This window comes from Hetaerina americana, unplaced genomic scaffold, assembly GCF_022747635.1.
Source record: "Hetaerina americana unplaced genomic scaffold, ioHetAmer1.1.p SCAF_9, whole genome shotgun sequence".
Lineage (NCBI taxonomy): Eukaryota > Metazoa > Arthropoda > Insecta > Odonata > Calopterygidae > Hetaerina > Hetaerina americana.
The window spans coordinates 61,959,195-61,983,156 of NW_027287538.1; the positions used below are offsets into that span (position 1 = coordinate 61,959,195).

Genomic DNA, 23,962 nt, shown 5'->3' on the forward strand with positions numbered 1-23,962 from the left:
ATTTCTTTACCTTAGCAGGCTTAGAAGCTGACTTGGTTTAACAGATGCCAGTTGCTGATTTCGTACTTGCAATTTCAGGAAGATGCTAACTGATTGAATGATGCTAAAACAATATCTTTATTCCTTACAGAAACATAATTTGTCACTGTCAGAGATTACAGTGTTTATTTAGGCCTGGGTATTCTTTCCTGAAGAAAACATTTTTTGCTTTAAATGCACCTAATTCCACTTTCAAAATTTGAATGTCAGCAACCGTATTGACTATGCAAATCTTTTTCATATGGCATGAAAAGCATTTTCAGAAAATATCTCTGCTCTCAGTGAGTGTTTTTAAAGGCAAATCACTCTATCCTGAGCATTTGTGATGATGTGTATGTGCACAAATATCACAAGAGATAAGCTTCTCCTGTAATTTAAGAAGTATTTGGCTGGGGCTACATGAAATTAACATTGCTAGTTTAGCCATCTTGTACACAAAATTTCAACTCTTGAGTGAGTCCTCTGAGAAAATACAATGCAATACGCTAGAGTGTTGTTCAAAGCTAAGATACTTAGCTGATTGTAATTGTTGGTATACTGGTGGTTAGAGGATTTTACTTCAGGCTTAAAGATTATGGCCTCATATCCTGGACACTACTGTTTACAAATACCTCAGGACACTTAATTAAACATGGCTTTTTGGGTGTTAACAGCAGAGGAGGAAAAAGCTTTAATCTCACTACTATGAATTTTACATGTTATAGGGCCTAATGTCTGGTGAACTCTTATCCTCACCTTTCAAATAAACCTTCATGTTGAATAATTAATGTTTATTAACTTATTGTGTACAGGATATTTGTATTCCCAGAAAAACTGAAATGCAGAAATAATTGACTTATGTTAGCAAAGTCTAAATACACCCTTGTTAATCTTGCAAAAATCTAAGATAACAATTTCAAGTATGTACAGAAGTGGCAGAATTAGTGCATTTTAAATGCCAGATGAATTCTCTTCATGGCATAATCTGTATCTTCCTTCAAATAATATATTTATTGTAAATGTATGAATTAAATACTGTATGGATTGGTGTATTTAGCTTGGTAATCCTTAACTTTTCATGTTATAATACTTCTAGGACTTTCATTTTTTCACATTTTTTAATCAAATTGCTTCATTTATATTGCAGTTTTGTTTTATATTTAGGATTTTATCATTGTTCAACATGTGAGATACTATTATAGCACCAAAAAATGTTGTGCATGGCTTTACTAAAATAACTACCAGTGAGATGCTATTGAACCATATTCATATGGATGTTTAGGAATTTTTAAATCATTTTCTATTTCAGTTATATCACTTGGTTACAAGTTTGGAAACATTTGCCCTATTAATGACGGATTCTGAAAACACATTGCGATCTCCTAACCTTATACCAGTTGCTCAAAAGTCGGGAATGAATGTGAAAACTAAGCAGTCCACTCCACCAACCCATGGATGTGAACCAGGCACCAATCCATCCTCTGGAGGATCACCATCAAACAGGGCTTCCATTTTAGTCCCTGGAATGCTTTCTTCTGAAAAAAGCAGCTCAGGTCTGGGAAGTGAAACTCAGCGCACAAGCAAAACGGAAGTAATGTCTACGGCAACTGTTCCCAATCCCAACTTGCTCCATCCACCCCTCGTGACCATGCAATCCCTGTCATCTTCCTCCTGTGCCTCGTCATCACTGGGTTGTGGGACTGGGGACAACTCTGCAACTAATCGCACTCAGTCATCATTCCAAAGGGGAGACTCAGAAAAGACTTGTGGCAATGGGGACATAGACCAGGGTGTCAAGTACCGCATGGTTCGTGTTGCCATTGATGCCCTTGACCTCTACCTTGTGGAGAGTGGAACAGCTTTGCAGATTTGGGTGAGTGATAATTAATGGCCTCTGCAAAATTTATGACTCAAATTCTCTGGCAATGCAATGAATAAATATTATGAGATTGTTTTGTTTAAATCATACCACATTTAGCTACATTTATTAGCATCATCCATTGAAAATTACTGTCAAAATTTTGGTTTGTGACAATCTTGTGACTTATAGTATATCAATGAATTCAGGTTACAGACTGTGCTTTATGGGATTTAGCTAATGCTGCAATTTTCATTTATCATAATTGAAAATCAATTTAAAATCTCTCATCAGTGATGTGGAAAACCACCAATACTTGTATTATTGACTTCTGGACACCAATCCAAGCTTTCTGTCATGCTTCAATTGTATTTTGTGTGATGAATGTTTGTAAAGATCATGCAAGGATTGCATCATTCTAATTACCTGGACATGAAATTTAGGATGTAAATCATATGTTACTATGTATCATCATTCCTGAAACCAGTTGGAATGATACTATTGCTTGAAAGGAAGATCTGCAAAGATCACTTACTTGTTTATGTCACAAATATGTTTTACCCTTCCTTAATTCTCAGGCTTCACCCATAAGAATTGCAACATGCAACCTGCATAGTCGGAACATCAAATCCGGAGTGACAGGAATGATCCCAATGGTTCAGGTGCGGCAGTTTATTTCCACGGGAGGAGGGTTTGGTGGTGGGGGAGGGGGCGGCACAGGATCTGCAGGTGGAATGAATTCATCTGCAGGCCCCGGAGGGCAGGGCCCTCCCAAGGGCCCCCCTCACCTCAATCGTGCAAACAGTGACTGTGGCCAGTCTGCCATTCCCTCTGTAAACTCTGATATGTGGCTGGAGGTAGGAATTGTCACCTTGGGCCCATTGATTGTCGAGGCGGCTACTTCTCCACCACAGCTGCAAGAGGCTTCGTATCAGTCACAGCAAAAGTAAGGGAGAAAGAGCTTTGCTCATTCACCCATGAGATTTTACTTTTCAGTGCAACTTTAGTTAGTGTGGAGGCAGAACTAGACCTTGGATTGCTGTTTGGCAGTGAAATCACTTCAGTCACCTTCCAAAATCTCTATCCATGTCCTCACAAGTCACCCAGCAATGCACAACTAGAGGGTGTAAAGCACCAATGCCAAGAACCACTTATTTAAATGGTTCTATCATTTCATGTTTTTTCAAAGTCATTTACTGTCAAAAATGTAGCATAATGATGGTGTGGTTAAATTGATATGAACCATTTAGAATATAAATCCCCAAGGTGTGATTAAGTTGATGCGAATCATTATGCTTACCTTTATAAAAGCACAAATCACATTCTATGCAACCAAATCGTAGAGTGTAACATGTGGCATTATTTTGTTTTTTACATGGTTGTTCTTTTTTGGTGACCCTTAGGTCATAATTAGGTTTGACTCATGTAACATGCCAAAAAGATTGGGTACTTACATCAAATAATAAGTCAAGTATCTTTCCGTAATTATGCATGAGTGAAAAGAAAAATTCCATCAACACACTCTTCCAGAAATTCAGTCTGGGGATGATTTGCATGTTACATGCTCTGACTAAGCAAATTCTACAACCTCTTCATTATAAAATCACCAAAAATCCATCTGTTTAACTCTTATACAAATTATCATAACAATTCAACTCTTACTGTTTCCTTGTTCTTTATTTGGCCATGTACTGTACCAGAATTAAAAGTAATAATTTCAGCATTTGCTAACAAGAATTCTTTGGGGCTTGATGGCATCCCAGGGAGAATATTATATCTTTCCTCTTGCTAAATAAAAGAGCCTTTCTTATTTCTAATCAGTGAATCACTTAAACAAGGAATTTTCCTTACTTCTTTAAATGTTCCAAAAAAACAAAGGCTCTAATAATTTTAGCAATTATACATGTAGACAAATAAAGCAGCAAAAATTTTTGTCCTTGGTACTTGAATAGGTGTTCAGTATCCAATTAATGTCATTCTTAGACGAACATACCTTGCTATTTTCAAATCAGCATGGGCTCCAAAAAGACTGATCAGCTGCATCTGCCTTCTTTCAAGCAACTGATTTCACATTGTCCTTACTTGTCCAAAAAGTGAAAACCTTAGGGATATATTGTGATTTTGCCAAAGCATTTGACTTTGTAAAATTTTATTTCATGATGTGGACGACTTCTTAGATGTATGTGAAAAACAATTATTTCTATTACGCATAAAAATTGATTAAGTTATTTTAATGGAATCTTTTTTTGCAATATGTATTGTATAATATATTTATTTTACCCTCATTCACTTAAATGTATGTTTTTTAATGTATGTATGATAATCATTGCAGGTATTTGAGACTACATGATGAGAAAATGAAAAAACTTTGGTTCCTTTGGGATGGAAAAGTGGGCAGCTCAGGTAGTAGATTTGGATCTAAAGGTAAAAAGTGTGGCTGCACAGGGGGCTGTGCTTTCTTTGGAATGAACCGCAATGGACCACGTTTCTTTACACCTTCCAGGCATGATGTTCAAGAAGGAATCAATATTGCTGCCTTCAGGTATAGTACTTAATTATTTCATCTCTTTTTTGCCTACCTTATTATTTTGCATTGGTTAGTTTATGTTACTGGAGAAGGAATGTAGATGTGAGAATGAAAAGGGCATCAAAGGCACTTGGGGGCATTGTAAGTGAAAAACAAAGCTCTCCCCATGCTTCTCCCATGGTGCATACTAACTTAAAGAGAGATGTTGGAAAATCTAGATGTATTTGAAATGGAAAATCACAAAAGTATTTTTTTTCTCCTGTTTCCATTAGGTCAAAAGCTCAAAAGTCCAAGCCAATTAATGTTTTTCCTTTTTCAGGATACATGGTCCAAGTAAAGATCCTGGTTTTGGCCAAAGTATACTTCATGAAGGTCAGTTAGTATTTCACACTCCTCCATATGGCTCACAGGATGTATCCCTCCAAGAGCCCTCTCGATGGGACATCAACACTCAAGCACAGGAACCTAGCCCAAGGAAATCCACCAAGAATGCCAGTAAGAAGAAAATGGGAGAATCTACCACGGCTGTAGAAAAAGAAGTCGCTCTGAGGTTAGATTGCAGTAAATTGGGCACCCTGAGATAACATTCAAGAGAAATGTATGCCAATACTGTAATAGGTCCAATTTTAAACAATATTTAAGTGATTTTTGGCTATTCAAACCAGTTTTAATTCCATTGAAAATTATGAAAACTCAGAGGAAGTTTCATTGTTTCCCATAGGAATCTCCTATTTCTTAACTTTTCAAAATGCATGAGTATTGAATAACTTCCACTTATTTGCAAAATTTCATTCATATTTATCAATGTTGATAAGAAATTGTCAGGAGTACCAGCACTTCCTGTTTAAATCATGACTTAAATTAGAAATGAAAATGGTTAAAAACTAAATCCTTGGTGGCCTTTACTTAATAAATTGATTAAGTGTTACTAAGACTCACTTATATCATGTTTAAAAATTTTGCATACTGATTGCAGGATCATTACTCAGACAGAACTTACTGGGAAAATGTTCATGGTATGAAAATGAGGGAGTTTGAAGAAAAAGTACTATGTATACTCGAAAAGCAATATGATACCTGTTTAGTATCAAGTTTTTGGTGGTGGTGGCAATTGCTGCTCATTTGATTGACATTGCCTTGTTTACCTATTAATGGTCCTGATATAAATATACTTGTAGTATATTCTCCATTTCCTCCTTTGTTTAAGTATTTTTTGTAGGTTTGGGGCATTTGACACATGGTGGTTCAGGTCCAGCCTTTCAGATTATGGTATCTTGCCATTACTGTTGTATTTGGATTGTAAACATGAAAATTAAAACACATTTTGTGTCATTTATTAGGCTACATCATTAATGTATAGTGTTGCATAGGCTTGCTCTTACTGCATGGCTTCTGGGTTCCAGATTCCCTATAAAAATATGATTTAAGACAATCGAACATTGGTGGAATTAGGCTCTGTTCTTTCTTTTTGTGGTCAGTGTCAGCAAAAAGCAAATGGGTCATAAAAGTGAAAGCAAAGAAGCCTACTTAAATTACATTTTCATTTACTTCACCATTCTTCTCCTATTTTTGTAGAGATTGCATGGAGGTAAGTGTTACATTCATGGGCTGTCATTGTACCAAACCTCTCCGTAAAAGCCATTTCTAAATCAATATTAAACAACCCAATTTCATGGAGATTGAAATTTCAGCCATAAAGATTACTCTAGTTGCTTGTTAATGTCTACCATATATTGTGCTGGTGATTGGTATAACACTATTTAGAATTTAAAACTGATTGATTTATTATGAAATATATTATTATTACCCTGAGTTGAACAAAGAATTTCAAGCAGAGCTAGAGATTGCTTTTATTGGAGGTAGTAAATAGATTGTATAAATTGATATAAAAATAAAGTCTTTCATTTAATCAGTACCCTTTTATTTCCACTCTTCTTGGCAACACTGATGTCACGTCTGACATTTGATGTGATGTCAATGATGATACTGGGATGTAATTCCTATGTTTTCTTGACTGAATGTCCATTTGTGATTTCTTTACAGAGAAGGCATGGCAACACCAAGTCCTCTATCCCAAAGTCGAGCAGACAAACAGCTCTTAGCAAGACGGTTCTCCTGCACATCCGCTGGAGGGGGAGTTTCAGGAACAGGTGGGAATGCTGCGGCCAAAGATGTTCCTTATTCTCGCCTTCTGGATAGTCCCGCTTTGCCTCCCAAACTTGATAGCGATTCACGTTTGGACGTACCAGAAACTACCATAGTAGAAGTCCCTAAAAGCAGCTGCTCAGATTCAAAGTTGTCTGTGGATTATTTTGGAATGGCTGGAGTACAGGGAGTGAGTAAGGAAGTGTCTCTTCCTCCTCCTACCACAGTGACAGCATCTCCATCGCAGCATTCCACACCACAGCCAACTGTCACAACACCACCACAGCAACAAAGGGTCCGAGAGACAAAAGGCAGTAATGTCAACCCATCAGACAGTCACCATTCACTCACAGCTGCTGAGATTGAAGCTGAAATTTCTCAAAAGGTATGTTCAATTTTTATATTTGTCAGCAATCTTGAGAGTTATCACCATTTTGAGTGGTGGAAGCTCTATTTTTACACATATATTGGATTTGTCTCATGTTAATTATAATTTTTTCTTTGGGTAATATTTTTATAATCATCTTTTTATTCGATAAGTTTTCCCAAGTGGATATTTACATGTTACAAACTATATATTCAATTAGTTATTGGTTCTCAATTATTTATGGCTTGTTGTATGATATTTGTAGAACAAGTCACAGTTATATGAAATAGGTAAGAGTACCTTATACAATGAATAATGCTGAGTTGAGTATGACTTTGTTGCTTCACAAAAAGTAAAGCAATGAAAAATGACATATTGAAGGCATTAAACCTAAATAATTAATTTCTTAAATTGATAAAAAAACTCGCCTTATTATGCATGCATATGTTGGGCAATGTCATTTCTTAAGTGTGAAGGTATACATATGTTCTGATCAATTAGGATCATGAGAAGATCTTATGAAAATATATATCTATTGAACTAACGAGTGTGTTTTTAAATTGATCTGCAGTCATCTTCGCTTTCTATGTGAGCATGGCAAGGTATGTGATTTGTAGTGGTTGTTTATTTTTGAGTTTGCAAACTTAACTTTAATATCAAGTTTTAAAATGAAATTTATTTTACTCTTTGTTTCTTAAATCAACTCTCGAATATATTGCTAATATATATCTAAAATTTGGCAGAAAATTGGCAAATTAATTGTCAAGCACCCATTTTGCTACTCACTAGTTGAAAATGATGGACCATCTTAAGTGTTAAGTCAAACCTCATTGCATATTCTACCCCTGATTTTTCATTTCCATAAAATCATTCTGGATTCAGAAGAGGAAATAGCATGGTTCAATCATGAATTTTTAATTCACACTGGAAATTAAAATTTCCACCTCAGTGTGAATCAGAGATGATGAATATTTTAGTATTATGTTAGTGATGGGTCATTTCAGTTCTTAGGTACTCAATTCCAATGGTTCTTGAGCGAGAACAATTTTTGTAGTTGAAATGAAAAGTATTATTTCCAAAGCCAATATTTATACTTACTCTGTTAGGCTGTTTTTACGCACTGAAAACCTTGCATAATATTGCATTTTCCACCAAAGAGGATCCAATATCACTTGAAACTTGTTTAGATTCAAATCTTACTTTACCACTTTTTTGTACGTACAGCAGGCTCAATTAACCAGTATCCATCAAAAACGGTATTCTGCAAAACTATGTAATAAGTTAGAGAAGGAAAATGCTGTCCCAAAAAATGGTTCACAAAAACTAGTTCTATGTGTATAGCTTTATTTATCCTGTGTGTGTTAATGTTTCACATTGTATGTGCCTTATGCGGAAAAATTTCATCAACTTTGGATAAATAATTTGAAATCTGGAAGGTAGTCACGGAAAAACAATGTTCATAAGCTATATGTTTGTCTGCCTTGTGCATGATAGAGGTACCCAAGGTTTGTATAAAAAGTATTGGGAAAAGTTTTGGAAAAATAAATTTATTTGAGATATTGCTACAATGCCTCAAAATTCTTATAAGTGTATCCCTTTAGCATCTACACACTTCAGCAAGGGGCTTTTCCGTGACTCAAAGGCTCCCTGACAGATGGATTTTGGAAGGTCCTTAAGAATTAACATGTTAGCCTCTTTGATGGCACTTAGGGTCCCATGGTGGTGTCCTTAGAGGAAGGATTTCACTTTTGGGAATAGGGAAAGTCTGCTGGTACCAAGTCGGGAATGTAAGGGGGTAGGGAAATCGTCGTAATGCCATTTGCTGTCAGGTAGTCTATTACCTTGGAGCCTCAACCACTCAAGACCTTCAGGACAAATTTAGCACAGATCTTTTGCACTGCCAAAGTTTCAGTGATAATGGTGTGCACTGTCATCTTATCAATGCCAATACAAACTGCGATCATGCACACCCTTAACTGACTGTCTTAATTCAGAACTTCACGTACATGTTACACATTGTTGTCCGTTCTTGATGTCATTGGCCGTCCAGCTCTGGGCTCATCCTCCACACTCTCAGCCATCTTAGAAGAGCTGGTGCTGCTTAAAAACTGCAGTTTGCGTCTTGCTTTCATCCTTGAACACTTGGTGAATTATCCCCAATGTCTCCGTACCTGATTTTCCTAGTCGAACACAAAATTTGATGGCGAACAGCTGTTCAATTGCTCGCTGCATTTTGTGCTTGCACTGAGTCTTTTGAAGGGGGTCCCCTAAAAACATAATCTAGCCTGAACAAAAGCTCACAGGTGATTGATGCTTGGTGTGTGTTGAAGATCAGACACCCTACCACGAAGCCTTCTTGCTGAGATGTACAATCATGGCAGGAAAAAAAAATTGTTCATGATACTTTTTATCCATACCATGTACATGAATGTATAGTTTTACAATTCATTTTATGAACTTCTTACATAATACCATCTCATAGATCGCATGTAAGTAATTTGGTATCTGAGAAGATGACTGCTAAAAAATTATGCCCAAAAGGCAGTGGTACTTAACATATTCATCTACTGTATGTTTTGATTCATCAATCTATACATCACATCATATGTAGGTACAGTCGTTAACTTGCATACACACTTAATGGGAACTTAAAGTTGGTTTGTAAATGGAAAAGTTCCCAAGTTCAAACCAAATGAACCCCTATGCCGAATAGTTATGTTTCCTGGAGTGAGAGGAACCCAAAGTCAATGAATTTTGTAATTTACTATGCGTGCAATGTTTGGTAAAAGTTTGCATCTATAAAAGTTCACCAGTTAGAATGTTCATAAGCTGATGCCATATTTTGCTTTCATTTTGGATAATTAAAAATCTACTGTACCTCTGCCTCCTTGGATCATAAAATGTAATTGTTTTGCAGAAATGTGGTCCACAATTGTTCTTGGTTGGTTAGAATCTAAGAGAACGCAAATTTTATTTAATACGTATATTTATGAAGATGGGGCTTTAATAAATGTTTATAAAGATTGTATCACTTATGTTGTAGTGGTTTCTTATGGTTTGAAGAAATGCTAGGATATGTAAAAACTGTTAGGCATATTATAATGGATGAAGATCTAAATTTCTTAATGCAAATATGAAATTTGGTGGAAGCCATATATATTGGTTTAAAACTATTTAGCCAAATATTTAAATTAATAGTTCACTTCTTCATAGTTCATGAGTACTCTTTACAGTAAATAATATTTAAAGAGTCAAATATTTAAATTAATAGTTCACTTCTTCATAGTTCATGAGTACTTTTTACAGTAAATAATATTTAAAGTTCTGGGGTAATGTTTTATTAGCTATGCAGTGGAGGATATTTCTCACCCAAGCTAGTTGTAGAATTCCTTTATGTACCTGTAAGTTGTGCATTCATATTATTTCCTTTGCTCATGTTGTTTCCCATGTAAATGCTGTATATTTCCTAAAAGGATTTCAATCCAGATTTGTTTTGCTACTTTTGAATTATTCATAATGCAGCAATTGTATTTCCTTTCATCATTCCTTGTCTGTGACATCTTTTCTCCATTTTAGCACATTTGGCTTCTACTCTTGCCTCTTGGCCAGTGATCTCCAACTGCAGCCGCAGTGGTTACATTTTGTCACCAAACAGTCTTGATGCAGCTACCAACCAAACCATAATCCTAGTGTAAAAAATCATTGATTTAAACCCTTGTTCCCTCATCATCATCCAAACCATCCATGACCTTAGTAACATGCCCGCACAAACTTTCCTGTAGTTTTGCCTCAAAATCACACTTTAAAGAGTAGGTTTTAGAAATTTTTTAATTATTTAATGTCAAAATAATTGAAATCAGACATTAAATGAAGGGGTTTTTACTTGTACTAGCGGCTAGGTACCAAGAAATACCTAGGATTCTTGCCTTTGGTATTGGTGTTATAGTACTGGTACCTACGATTATTATTCTTGTTAAATTAAGGTAGCAGTATTTGGGATTTGTATCCTAGGCACTGATACCAAGGTCTTGCATATAGTTTTCATGTACTTAGTACCAACCCCTTGTAAAATGATTGAATGCATTAAGCATTGCCTTTTGGTTGTGGTTTTAACATCGGCCACAGGAAAGTATTTGGAGATAAGTTTTTGAGTTGATGAGGATGATATTGACAGTTGATTCTCTTGTCTCTTCAGGTACAAAGAACAGTGTCAATGAGCAGTGAAAACCACTCAGAAGCATTCTTCTCGGCTGATGAGGACCCCAACATGATGGCTGCAGGTGCCGTGTTGTCGACTTCAAACGTGTCTGGAATTGTTACTTGGCCAATGGGTCGATCTGTTGGAGCATCCGAACGGAAATTCCCGAGTGAAATGAGCATAGCGGTTGTGGGGGATGGCACGTCCACCGTGGACAGGAGTGGGAATCAACCCCACCTCCCTCCTCACCCACGCCTCTCTAGCCACTGCAGTGACCACGAGATCCACACTCCAGAGCACAGGGCACAGAGGAGCGAGAACTCGTTGAAGGCCCCAATCAGCGGAATGGTGGAGGGTGGAGATGGTAGACTAAGGGTGAGCGAGTCGGCTTCCCCCATCCCTTATGCCTCCCCCATTCTTTTGAGGCCAAGCCTGATGTCGGACGTTGTGGGGATTAATGTAAACACTGAGTCCGAGAAGGACTCCCTTGAGATGATGGTGAGGCTTGTTTGTTATATTATTTGAAATTTTGTTAATATCTAACTTTAGATATAAAGCTGAGAGAGATTTTGAACTAACAACTCATCTAAGATAAGTATTGTGCTTATTCATCAAATGCTCTAATAGTTTAGATCTTCCCACCATTTTGTCTAATTAAAAATTGTGGGGAGAGGTTTTTTTTGATAGATGTTAGAAAATTACTTTGATGGTAATCAAGTAGACAGAACACTAACCCCACCCTTAAAAACATAGAATTAGTTATAAATGAATTATTAACATTGTTTCTCTGCTTTCAATTGTAATTTTGCAAGGCATAAATATACTACCATTCAACAATTAGTTAATCAAATATTCAATTGTTTTAATTTCTTCACCTAAATTAATTGGATTTAAAAGATATGAGCTCTTTACTACCAATTCTACCTTCAGGTATGTGCAATTTACATTTATTATGTAAATGGCCTTTTGAATGAGGTGTATATGAGGTCTGTCCAAAAAGTATCATGAATTTTGAATTTCCATGGGTTTCGTTTATTTGATTTTTTGTGGCATTATGTATGTTACTTATGTCTCTCCTTTATGCCGAAAAGTTCGGCCATTTTGAATGCTCCGTTAATTTTTGAAAGCTGTTTTGCCTGGACGTGTTTTGGTTTGTCTTCGTTTTTTGACTGTTCCAAAAAATGGAACAAAGAATCTGTATCAAATTTTGTGTAAAAAACGAAATTAAGTTCGCGGATGCATTCTGAATGTTGACTGTGGCATATGGAGAAGCTACCTTGGACCAAAGCAACGTTTATCGGTGGTACAAAATGTTCTCAGAGGGCCGAGAAGACGTGAAGGACAAAGAGCGTGCCGGATGCCCGAGCACGTCAGCGATGGATGAAAACATTGATGAAGTGAAGAAAATAGTATTGGCCAATTGTTGAATCACCGTTAGAGAAGTTGCTGAGGACCTAAACATATCAATTGGCTTGTGCCATTACCAATGATTTGGGTATGACACAGGTCGCCGTGAAATTCGTACCAAAATTGCTCAATTTCGACCAAAAACAGCAACGCATTAGCATGAGGTGTTGGACTCTGTCCACAATGACCCAAATTTGCTCAAGAGGGTCATTGCCCATGAAAAATCATGGGTTTATGGTTATGATATGGAAACTTCCAAACTCCCAATCATTCCAATGGAAGCTGCAGCACAAGCCAAGATGGAAAAAAGTGCACCAAGTTCGGTCGAATGTGAAAGTTTTGCTTAGAGTTTTCTTCAATTGCACGGGCGTGGTGCATCATGAGTTCTTGCCGCAGGGTAGAATGGTAAATAAGGAATATTATCTGCAAGTTATGCACAATTTGCAGGAAGCAATCTGCCACGAATGCCCGGATTTGTGGAAGAACAAAAATTGGCTTTTGCACCATGACAATGCCCCTGCTCACTCATCATTGCTTGTGCGTGAATTTTTGGCCAAAAACAACACACAAATGATGCCACAGCCACCGTATTTTCCAGACCTGTCCTCCAGTAACTTTTTCTTGTTCCTGAAACTGAAGAGGCCCATGAAAGGATGATGCTACACAACAATAGACGAGATAAAGACTGCATCTAAGGAGGAGCTGAAAAAGATCACAAAAAATTATTTTTTGAAGTGCTTCAAAGATTGGAAAAAATGTTGGCACAAGTGTATAATATTTAATGGGGATTACTTTGAAGGGGACAAAATATATATTCATGAATAAATAAATAATTTTTGAAAAAACAAAAAAGTCATGATACTTTGCGAACATACCTCGTATATTTTATTAATCATTTTATTGGCTGATCATTCAAAGTACTATATGTTAAACAGGTTGAAGTAAATTAGTTACAAGAATTATCAATTAATAATTGTTTATTCTTGTTAAATATCTTGTTTGTGTATTTTTTCAGAACATCTATGCACGGCCTGAAAGTGGTCTGGATACATCATCAGATTCTCAATCTGTCTCCAGTACTTCATTTATATCAGCAGTATCATCTCAAGAGGATATGACACTTGTTAATTTGCATATGCAAGTGAATAAACCAATCATTGACTCACCCTTACTGATGTCCTGCTATGTCAACCATCTCTCTCAGGTAATTACAGATTTTTTCAATTTGAATTTTATTTTCAATATATGTTAATGTGTATTGACAAAATATGCTTACCATAGGAAAAAAATAAATCAGAAGGAAATAATATAAATCTTCTGAAGCATCTCTTTATGATCACTCGGATTTAGATACAACATTAAGAGGATGCTATTGTGATGAGCAGTTGACTGTTTTTGTCTTGGAATATTTCCCTGGATTTTTGTAAAACTTGAAAAAGATTCATTTATTCCGTTTACAATTAGTTTGTCACCTGTGATAATAGTACCAAAACTAGTATAAACATCAGGAATTGAGCTATCTAACCCTTTAATAGTTGCCTTGTTTATACATTCCATATTCCAAAATATTTCATATTATTTTAAAACATTTTAGCTTACAGCATAATATTATGGAAAAAATTGCAATTAAGTATGATAAATCTCTTTGCCATGTGACTCTAATAATGAACTCATTTATATAATCTAAGTTATAATTTTGTGTTCACTAGTGCTTATTAAAATGTAAAATTTACTGAGTTTCTCATTGAGTTTTCAGTTCAACTTCAATAAATTTAATTTTACCTATTATATGTACGGATTAAGAACCCAAAAGCAAATTTAATGTGATAAAGTTTTATTTTATGTTTATTATTGCAGGTGAAATGTGCAAATTGGGCTCAGTGCTCACTCCCTGCAGGATGTGATGCCTTCACTGTTCCCCTATTCCAAAGATATGAAAATGGGAAGCTTCATTACATAGGTATGTTTTCTTATCCTTCAAGACATTTGGAAAAAAAATGTGAAGCAATTATCATATGGTTTAATTAATTTTAAAATCTCTCATTAAATGCCATATTTTTGGATTAGTTAAATGTGGACAATCACTATTTTTATCAATATTTGTTGGTAAAGCAAAAGTACAGCATTTCATTCTTTGTGAGTTAGGTTCTTATTAGTTTTGCTGAGGTATGTCTGCTGATGACTATAGGAATTTTTCTGTGCAGTTTATATGAATTACCATTTATTTTTTATATGATGCAAACTTTGGCTATCTTTCCATGCAGAACATTTCCTAATTTTGATTCAAATTATTCAGCCATCTAAACATTTTCGTGTCAAAGAAACTCTATAGAAGAGAAATCCATAATAGTAACTTAACACTGTCAAGTAACCCAAAGGCCATGCAAGAGTTGGTATTTCCATTAGCATAAATGATTCATACGATAGGTTATTTTAGCATCATTAGTTTTTGATGAAATTTTGTTATATTCCATACTAATTGTGTATGGATTACTCTGTAGAGATGGATAAAACAATGTGTGTGTACGAATGCATGTTGCAATCTTTAGGTGACTGAGGAATTTGATGCGAATTCCAGTTAGAGGAATATACATTTTTTGAACAAACTAAAGTTATTTATGTTGAAAACAATTTGGATCATGAAAAATTAAGGTGAGTTTGAAGTACCAGATTTCAAAATTTTACTATATTAGCTTACACCGTAATCCATGTACAGTGTATTACTGTGTACTGTTGTGATATTTTCATCCAATACTGTTGTTATGAATTTCTCATATGATTGGCAAAGGATGGTTACTTTGAGCAATTGCATAGGGTAATTCTTGGTTTCATTTCAACGCAGGAGGGAGAAAAGTGCCCCACTTTGACACTGTGACTGAAGGTTTCACCTCCCTGAAGATGGTTGGGAGGAGGAAAGGGGAGATGGGACACGGCGGTGAGGGTGGACCCTCTCCACCACCCCCACCCAGCAGCCACAGCAAGAGTCCAACGAGAGCATATGCATGGGACACAATGACCTTCCTCCCGGCTGAACCTGATGCAGAACCTGAAATTGGTAAGCCAAGGAATATTGAATTATGAGATCAGCAAATTTCCAATATTGAAAGTACCCTTATTTTTTTTGTGAACCCATGAATGAGAGGAAATCTTCTCCCTACAAGTTTGTTGCGATGAGGTCTCATGAACGTTACATCTGCTCATTATTGTAGTGGACATATTCTGTAATTTGTCAAAAAAGTCCACTGTATGTACAAAATGTCATTGGTGGGATGAATTTGAGGTAGTATTTGAAGGGGTGATGGCATGTGATTTATGTTATATGGCATGTGGTAGTTATGTATATCAAAGATGAAGTGCATTTTAGCATGTGGAGTTTTAGCCAACTAGAGTTGTTCAATCTTGTAACAAAAATTTGTTATTTATTGCAAATGAAAGTATATTTGCATATGATATTCCATATTTTTTACATCATCTTCCAGATTATGACGATGAGCTCCTTTCTCAGAGCAATGAGAGTGGGACCAAAATCTCAATAATAGTGAAGCTAAAGGGTGATATGGATATAATGGTGTGTCCTCTTGTCCTGGAATCTCTTCAAAGGTATTCAATGTTCTGTGATGTTTATCTTAAATGGATGTTTGATGGATTTGGTCAGTGCACATTTCACCTAGATATTTGAAATCATACTAAATGTTACTATTTTCTCCATTCCCATTTATATTTTGAAAAACAGACAAGGTTTTCAAAGGGTAATAGACGATACAAAGTTATTCCCACTTGGCTTGTTTAATCAGTTATCATAACTTGAGTGTTTCTTCCTGGCTGAAAAGATGTAGCCATTGTTTACAAGTCAATTTACATGAAAATGTTTTAACTTTATGAACTAAGAAAGACTTTGTGATTCTGAATTATGCATGCATGTATGTGTATACATACATGTTTTGTATGTATATGCGTACATAGATGTATATCTAAAAAATTTCTTTTATCCTCCCTTTTTTCTGTTAACCCTTATTTGTTTTACTTGATTTATTACAGATTTGTGGATGCCTTAACTCCAATGATGGCCACTTTGCATCCCCTTACTGTGTTAAACCGCCTTCATTGTGGTTGCATCTCACGTGTGGAAGCAGCGAATGTACTTAAGAAAGAGCAGTCTGCTTATCTCAGCCAGCTTCAGCAAGGCAACAGTAGGGGAGGCACAGCTGAAAGAGTGAAAGAAACCTCATCGAAAAATTCTAAAGTGGAGGGTGTCAAAAGTCAGACTCTTGTTCCGGGAGTTTATGAAGAAAGTATATCAACACAAATGCAAGGCACAATCATGTTGCCAAAGGTGAGAGGGCTTCTTCAACATACTCCCTTTTCTCTTTTTTCAATTCTAAAATTCTGAAATACAGAAATTTCACAGTGCAATAAGCATTTGCCCTGATGCGGACTTAAACCCTGTTTCCCTCAATTTATCACCGAGTTATTTAACTATTGAATTATTAGGATACCATGGATAATTAGGTTACCAAATTTTCCTCTTACAATATGAATTTCTAGGGGCCTTATAGGCATTGGACTAAACACCTTGATCCTGGTGAATGATTTTTACACTGTAGATTTCTTTATTTCAATTCTCATTAGTGGATGACTCTGTTTAAGCAACTGTTTGGGCACCTCCTGCATTTCATTGAATTTTTCTATAATTCTATTCTCATAAAGTAGAAAAACTGCCCCTTCCTAAAAGTTCACTCTAAAGGTATTTATAATTTATTCTATTACAAAATAAAAAAGTTACAAACATAAAGCGTGATCCTTTTAGATTAAAAGTACTCCTTACCAATGAATTCAGAAAACTGTAGCTTTTATATCGTAATGTAAGTCACTGTGTAATGATTATAACTGATTTTATTCACTTTTTAAAACACTCTTGCTATGACAATTCTCAGTAAACTTCATTTCATTATTAAGGATCTAAAGGAAGGGAATTTCCCCCTTGCTTGACCTGGGCTTTATTGTAAAAATACTGAAAGTATGGATTCATATTGAAGTTGCGAATGTTCAAATTACCGATAGATCCTTTGTTCAAAAATCTGATGGAATAATGATTGATTTTATGAAGCTAGACTTTGAGAATCCATGATAACTATGGACATCAAAAATCAGCATTATTTGTTTTTTAGGCATGGTCAGCCTTTTCATAATAAAATATTTATTGAGCAAATATAGTGTCATCATACCAAGAGATATATTACATTAAGGTTTTACCATATATGTTAAAATTAGAATGTTATTGGCATTGATGTTCCTAAGTGCAGGAAATACAACATTGGAAAGAGTTATCATAAACTTATTGCATGACTGAAATCTTGTGTAATGAAAAATAAGCTAATATTTTATATATATCCTGCCCCTAAATAGAGATAAATCACATTATATAAATCAATATGAAGGGGTCATATGTGGTGTGACACTATGTGTTACAACTTATGCACTTCTGAAGGAATATGTAACAGAATGTGATTCTCTGAGGGATTGTGAAAAGATAGGCTGATATAAGTGTAATGCATCTTACTTTGTTTTCATGATTCCTTTTCTCTGGTGTTGCATCTGCTCATAATTTATCATTCTAAATGTTTCTATATGTTTACGTTTGCAAAAGTTGCAAATCGAACTTTAAACTACAGACGTCATATAGAAACATAATTGCAATATCAGAAACTGAAAAAAATGGAGCAGAACTTATCAAATTGCCACAGTTAAGTTATAATATGTAGATTATACTTTTCAACAATATACAAGGTCTACATGAATGCAGTTTTAAGTACTGTAAAATCTTGACTTTATAGACCCTGACTTAATATAATCCTCCGATTTCTATAATTTCATTGAGAGCCGGACAGCACTCCATGTGAATGGAGAGCTGTCTGGCCTCTAGAATTCCATCAAAGCATTCAAAACTCAAATTAAGATTTCTGAAAGCTAGAATTTATGTAGAATCTTGCAGCCCATGGAGGGGATAAATTAATTTTCATCGTATTCATTACATGGTTTCATTCATTGTCAAAAGTTGTATGCTTATATAATGTATATTGATTCAATTAATATAGCTTTTGCTAATAAATTGGTTATACTTATAAGGGTGTTTATTGATGAATTTTTGAAGTAATCATCAGACAAGTTATTTGCCGTTGTTGTAATCTGAAATATTATGCTTTTGTTTTTGTCATGCATAAGTTTCATAAAAAAACTTAAAAATTCAATCTTAATTTACTTAATATAAATTTCACAGTGCCAATTATTTTCTCTCATCAGGTGAACATCACACTACTTCAGACATCAGTTGTCGAGGAAATAATTTCATTTTCAGCCCTTGACAATTTACGAGATTTGACGTGTGTCTCTCTCTTTGCCGTTTGCTTCAATGACATCACTGCCCAGTTTTACGTGTCGAAGCAAGCGAGGGAAGTCGTTCACACGTTTCACCGTCCCGCCCCCATTCTGCGAAGGAGTGGGGGTGGAGGGGGCATCTTCCCCTCGTATGGGAGTGGGGGCAATGTGGGGTGGGGTGCTGGGGCTGCCCGCTCAGGTGGTGGGGGTGTCAACTTGGGGGGCGACTCCTCCCACCAGAAGAAGCTGGCGGCCAAGGTGATTGGGAGAGGTGGGGGAGGGAGTGGAGCAGACGCCACTACTCGGGGTGGCGTGGCAGGCAACAATGGGGACTGGGCATGGCAGGGGGAGCCGGTGCACATTGAGACATCTGAGAAGCAGCAGGAGGAAGTGGTGGTGTCCCTCAGCATCTCACACATCCACTCCCAGTTGCGGAGGCTGCGAAATGAGAGCTCCATCCTGAAACAGGCGGTGGTGACAGCCATCCCCGCCCAGCACTCGAGGGTCCTCTTCACATGCACCCGAATCCCATCTCCATTGAAGATTGACCGCCCAGAGAGGCTTTCAACCTCAACCGCAACAGACACGCCAAACAGTTCAAGCAGGCACTCCCACCGCGAGAACAGCAGTGGCACAAAGGGATCAGATAACCTGCCATCAAGTTTCTCTGCCCCAGCAAGCAATGCTGGTGGGGAGGAACGGCTGGGTTTCATCATGTTCGAGTGTGGTTTTGAAGGGGTGTCCCTGAAGGTTGTGAAGAGGTCGCAGTTTGTCCGGGGGGGCTCTGGTGGGAGTCAGTGGAGTGACGATTTGGAAAGTATCTTGGGCATAGATGCAGGAGTTGGACAGGACAGTAAGGTGCACAAAGCAAAGGACTCCGCCAGGGGCAGTGCAGAGCCGGATGCACCGGGGAAGGCAGAGGGTGTGGAAGGGGATGGGGCTGAGAGTGGAGGGATAGGTGCAAAACATGAGCCTGGTGGAAGTAATGCCTCATCGTGTGTAATGGAGTTTAGGACAGTGTGGTTCAATTTTGCTGCACCACCCCGTGCTCCCATCACAAGGAAGCTTGACTATACAAGGTTTGTGAATTTTATTGAAGGCCAGATTGCTCAAAAAATGGAGCTAGGCATTGCTCATAAGGCCTTAACAATTTGTTTTGCTATGGCCTTTTGAATTGAATTTGACACAAAAGAGCAATTGATTACAAGTAACAGGTATGTTCTCCAAATATAATTGAATGCAAAAGGTAGCTGACTACTACAAGGAAATCACATATAATATGCAGCATAACAGTGTTGTTTTACCCAGGTAGCATTATTTAGTTTAAATTTTTTGTTACCATATCCTTTTATCTTTATGCTTACTTATAATTATTATATCCCTATACCCAAGTCCTGATTATGTCATTTACATACCTGGTTTGCAACTAATCCTGAAAATCGGATAGTGAAATTTTTAAAATATTCCTTGGAACTTAAAGAAATGTCTCAACAATAATATAGGTTTGATTTTGCTCAGACTAGTGTAGTAGTGAACCTTTTTTTAGAAGTTAACTGGATACAATTTTGAAGATTTTCTACTCCAGTAGCTTTTGAGCTTGACTGTATCTATAGTATTTATTATTGCATACTTTCATGTGACAGTGAGAATCTTCTGAAACAAAGTGAATTGAGATATTTATTCCATAATCTTATATAGGATTCATCCTTCTATCTGGCCATTAGCTCAAGCAACCATTGTTTTTTTGCTTATTTCCCCTTGTTGTTGATCTTTCTGGACATAGACATTAGTGGCAACTGTTAGGATTGTATAGATAAAATGAAAAAGCAATTTCAAAATTAATATTTATTCCCCACGACCATGGTTTCACCATTGTGAGACATCATCAAGTAATCATACATTGAAAAGCATGGTATATAGACACTTTCATGAAGAGGGGGTAGGTTGACGAGTGGGTGGAGGGAAAGGTGGAAAGAGTGAAACAGTAGGGAAACGTGCAGGTGTGGATAGAATGGCTATTATATCCTTGCAGGGGGGCTTGAGGGCACTTTAGGTTTAGGATATGGGGGGCATAGGAGGGAAGAGTAGGAATGGTGCGATAGCTCGTTAACTTGAGGGGTCTCCTTGGAGTACACACAAGTAGTTGCATATATCATGACTCTCTTAGCGCATTTGACATTGGACCTTTCTTCTCTATGTGTAGGATTCTGGGTTGGAATTTCTGTTTTATTTTGTCTGCACAATAAAAAAAATTCTCCCAAGTATTGGTTGAAGTACTTTCATATATTAGGATATTAGGTTCTTGCCCATTCAATAGGAATTCCCAGATCTTTGGGAGGTGAAAACCATCATCGTGGTGAAAATTATTTGACCATTTTGCAATTTATATCAATTTCTAAATTAGAAAAGAGCTCATACTGCCAAAACTTTTGTTTTTTTAAAATCTGTTTCCTGCCCCCAATTTGACCTGATGTGCTCCTCAGTGGCTTATAATTTGCAGTATTTGTTTTTTCACTGTCTTTTTGTGCTCTTTACTTTTGATTTCCATTCATTGACCTGATGCTCTGTCATGCGTAGCTCTCTCCACAGTTGCATAGTATCTAATACATTCTTTCCTTCAGTAAAGTATTTGATTTGTCTTTTGATGAGGGAAATGTGTTTTTTTTGTTTTTTTCAGACTCAGAAATGGTTGCAAAGTCCAACATATGGAGTCATTGTGTGGGTATTTTACTCCATTGAGTTAATTTCAATTGTCAAAGAAATCACCTACAGTCTATGCAATTGATTTTAAGTGTGTTTTTCAGTTGTGAAAATTCATACCAGTTAATTATTCTGATCAATCTATGTTGAGCAAGAATGGCTACAGTTGATGTATTTTGATAAATGATTGAAAACCTGAATTCTAATCTGATTAATATCCTGAATTCATGGGTATCATAGACATTTGAAAGTTTTTTTAAATAATGAAAATTGTGGCAATTTTTCTGTAATCTTATTCATAGATGGAAAGAAATTGGCATTCTTTGTTCAGTTCTCAGTATATGAAATATCGATAACAGAACAGAAAATTAACTCTATTATGTTGAGTGCAAATATGAAAGATGAGGAATGATGTGAGAAAGACTGTTGATGAAAGGTGCTGTGAAATTGATATGGGTCATTCAATGACTTTTCATTTTATTTTTTTCCCAATAGGTTGGATTGGAACCTTCTTAGCACTGCCTCACCAGCAATCAATGCTTGGTTAAATCCAAGCAATCGCTTTGCTATACGCACTGTTCATATGCTACGTACTAAGTATCGTCGTTCCACTGGAATTGTTGCATGCCTCATGGCTGAAGCACTTGATGTGCAAGGAATAAACATGCCACCTAAGGTTAGATTAAATGCAGTTTATGTTTTTGGCATTTATGACTATTATTGTAAAATAAAAATTTTATCCGACAGCCCTGAGTTAATGATTAAATTGTGTATACTACGCTGTTTTGTCTGCTAGAGAAATGCAAAGAATTTTGTTAAAGACAAAATTGCTTTATCTGCATATATTTGTGACAGTGCCATAAAAATGGCATCCAATTTGATTGGTGAAAATGAAATTCCAAATAAGCAGCACCCAGGGTATCATTTCAGTTAGTGGCTGGTGAGAGGGCAGTTTACTTAGGAAAGACCTTATTGAGTATATCATGTGGCATATCCTCTTCCTATTCCTCTGAAAGTTCTAAATGAATAATTTTGCAACATTTCCTGGTTCTGCTCTTAGTTTTTAAAAGACATAAATGGAATGGAGGGATTGCACTCTTCTCTGCCCTTGATAAATGATTCCTCGGAGCTGCGAAGTTGTTTTTTTACAAAGTATACGTTCTTCAACTAATATCCTGCCTGTGGTCATACCTTATTTTGAAGAGAACTGTCAAGTTTTGTATTTGTCGATGAACTACATGAAATGTTAGTCTGTGGTTTTATCATGTTTGGGTGAATATTTAATCATTTAGGTTTTATACATTTTAACATCAATCCTTTCCGTGATCATATCCAGAGTCGTTATGGGAGAGTGACTCCATTGGCCAAAACGTTGCAAGAGGATCCATCTTGTCAACTGTGTAATGTTCTTCAAAAGTATGTACTGCAGTCAGATTTGGCAGTAATTGAAGCTAACTTGAAAGATGGAGAATTGCCCTTATTATCAACCCTGAGACAGGTTAGTACAAAGAGAGTTATTCCTTAATATGCTGTAACTTCTTAATTTGCCCCTTATGACCAACATCTTATGACTGAATTTAAATAGGCTGACAGAGTTTATCCTTGACATTTCACCACTGTAATATTTTAGTACTAGACTAGGCCTGATTTTATAATTTCATGTTAAATGCAACCATTAGTTAATGTGAATGTTAACTTAACTTGGAAATTACCAGTAAATCCATTTTTTGTGAACAAATAAGATTGGCCATTAGAGAATGTGAATATTGTAACCATAGCTACAGTCTGTCAGTTATTGAGTAGTTAAAGAGTCTTATTCAACTTAATAAACAATCATAAACTGAGTTTAGGCTTTAACCAGTGGTTAAAGTTTACCTTCAGTTTAAAAAGACTTAATAAAACCTGGTCTTAATTTCACTGTAAACTCTCTTTAGTCTATCTTACTTTGACAGTCAACACATGTATCAGTTACTTCAGAGGTTGAATCACAAAAATTATGGGTATAATTCAAATGTTGTACCCACCCACTGAGTCTCAAGCTCTTGTGGTAAATAAAATCCAGCAAACCATATTTTCGGTAAATAAGGACTGATTCTCACCTTATACTTGCTCAAAAGAGACTTCTGCATATAGTAGGTGCATCTTTTTGCTGAAACCCAAGTCTGAGTAAGCTCTTCGTTCAAAATAACATGTGTCTATGGCTATGCCATTATTATTGGTATTTTACCAGTTAAAGTAGGTTTTGGATGGGCACAGCCCATGAAATTGTACAACAATACATTTACTAGCCTCTCCTAACAAAAAACAACCTGACATTCGGGAATTACAATAAGCTCCTCTTCAACTCTGTGTACTTCCTTCCTCCCT

At 36.3% G+C, this 23,962-nt stretch overlaps 1 protein-coding gene across 1 annotated transcript in view; it reads left to right on the forward strand.

Moving 5' to 3' along the window:
- The window catches only part of tweek (transmembrane protein KIAA1109 homolog tweek), a 120,856-nt gene that overhangs the window by 23,008 nt on the left and 73,886 nt on the right, over nt 1-23,962 (forward strand). Inside the window, exons 20-34 of the mRNA XM_071597546.1 lie at nt 1,328-1,891; nt 2,455-2,822; nt 4,209-4,418; nt 4,723-4,953; nt 6,447-6,933; nt 11,111-11,611; nt 13,536-13,724; nt 14,378-14,480; nt 15,363-15,575; nt 16,000-16,120; nt 16,559-16,853; nt 18,821-19,022; nt 19,185-19,974; nt 22,091-22,271; nt 22,932-23,093. Of these exons, the coding sequence (XP_071453647.1) occupies nt 1,328-1,891; nt 2,455-2,822; nt 4,209-4,418; nt 4,723-4,953; nt 6,447-6,933; nt 11,111-11,611; nt 13,536-13,724; nt 14,378-14,480; nt 15,363-15,575; nt 16,000-16,120; nt 16,559-16,853; nt 18,821-19,022; nt 19,185-19,974; nt 22,091-22,271; nt 22,932-23,093 (4,617 nt within the window). The remainder of the gene's footprint in view (nt 1-1,327; nt 1,892-2,454; nt 2,823-4,208; nt 4,419-4,722; nt 4,954-6,446; nt 6,934-11,110; nt 11,612-13,535; nt 13,725-14,377; nt 14,481-15,362; nt 15,576-15,999; nt 16,121-16,558; nt 16,854-18,820; nt 19,023-19,184; nt 19,975-22,090; nt 22,272-22,931; nt 23,094-23,962) is intronic.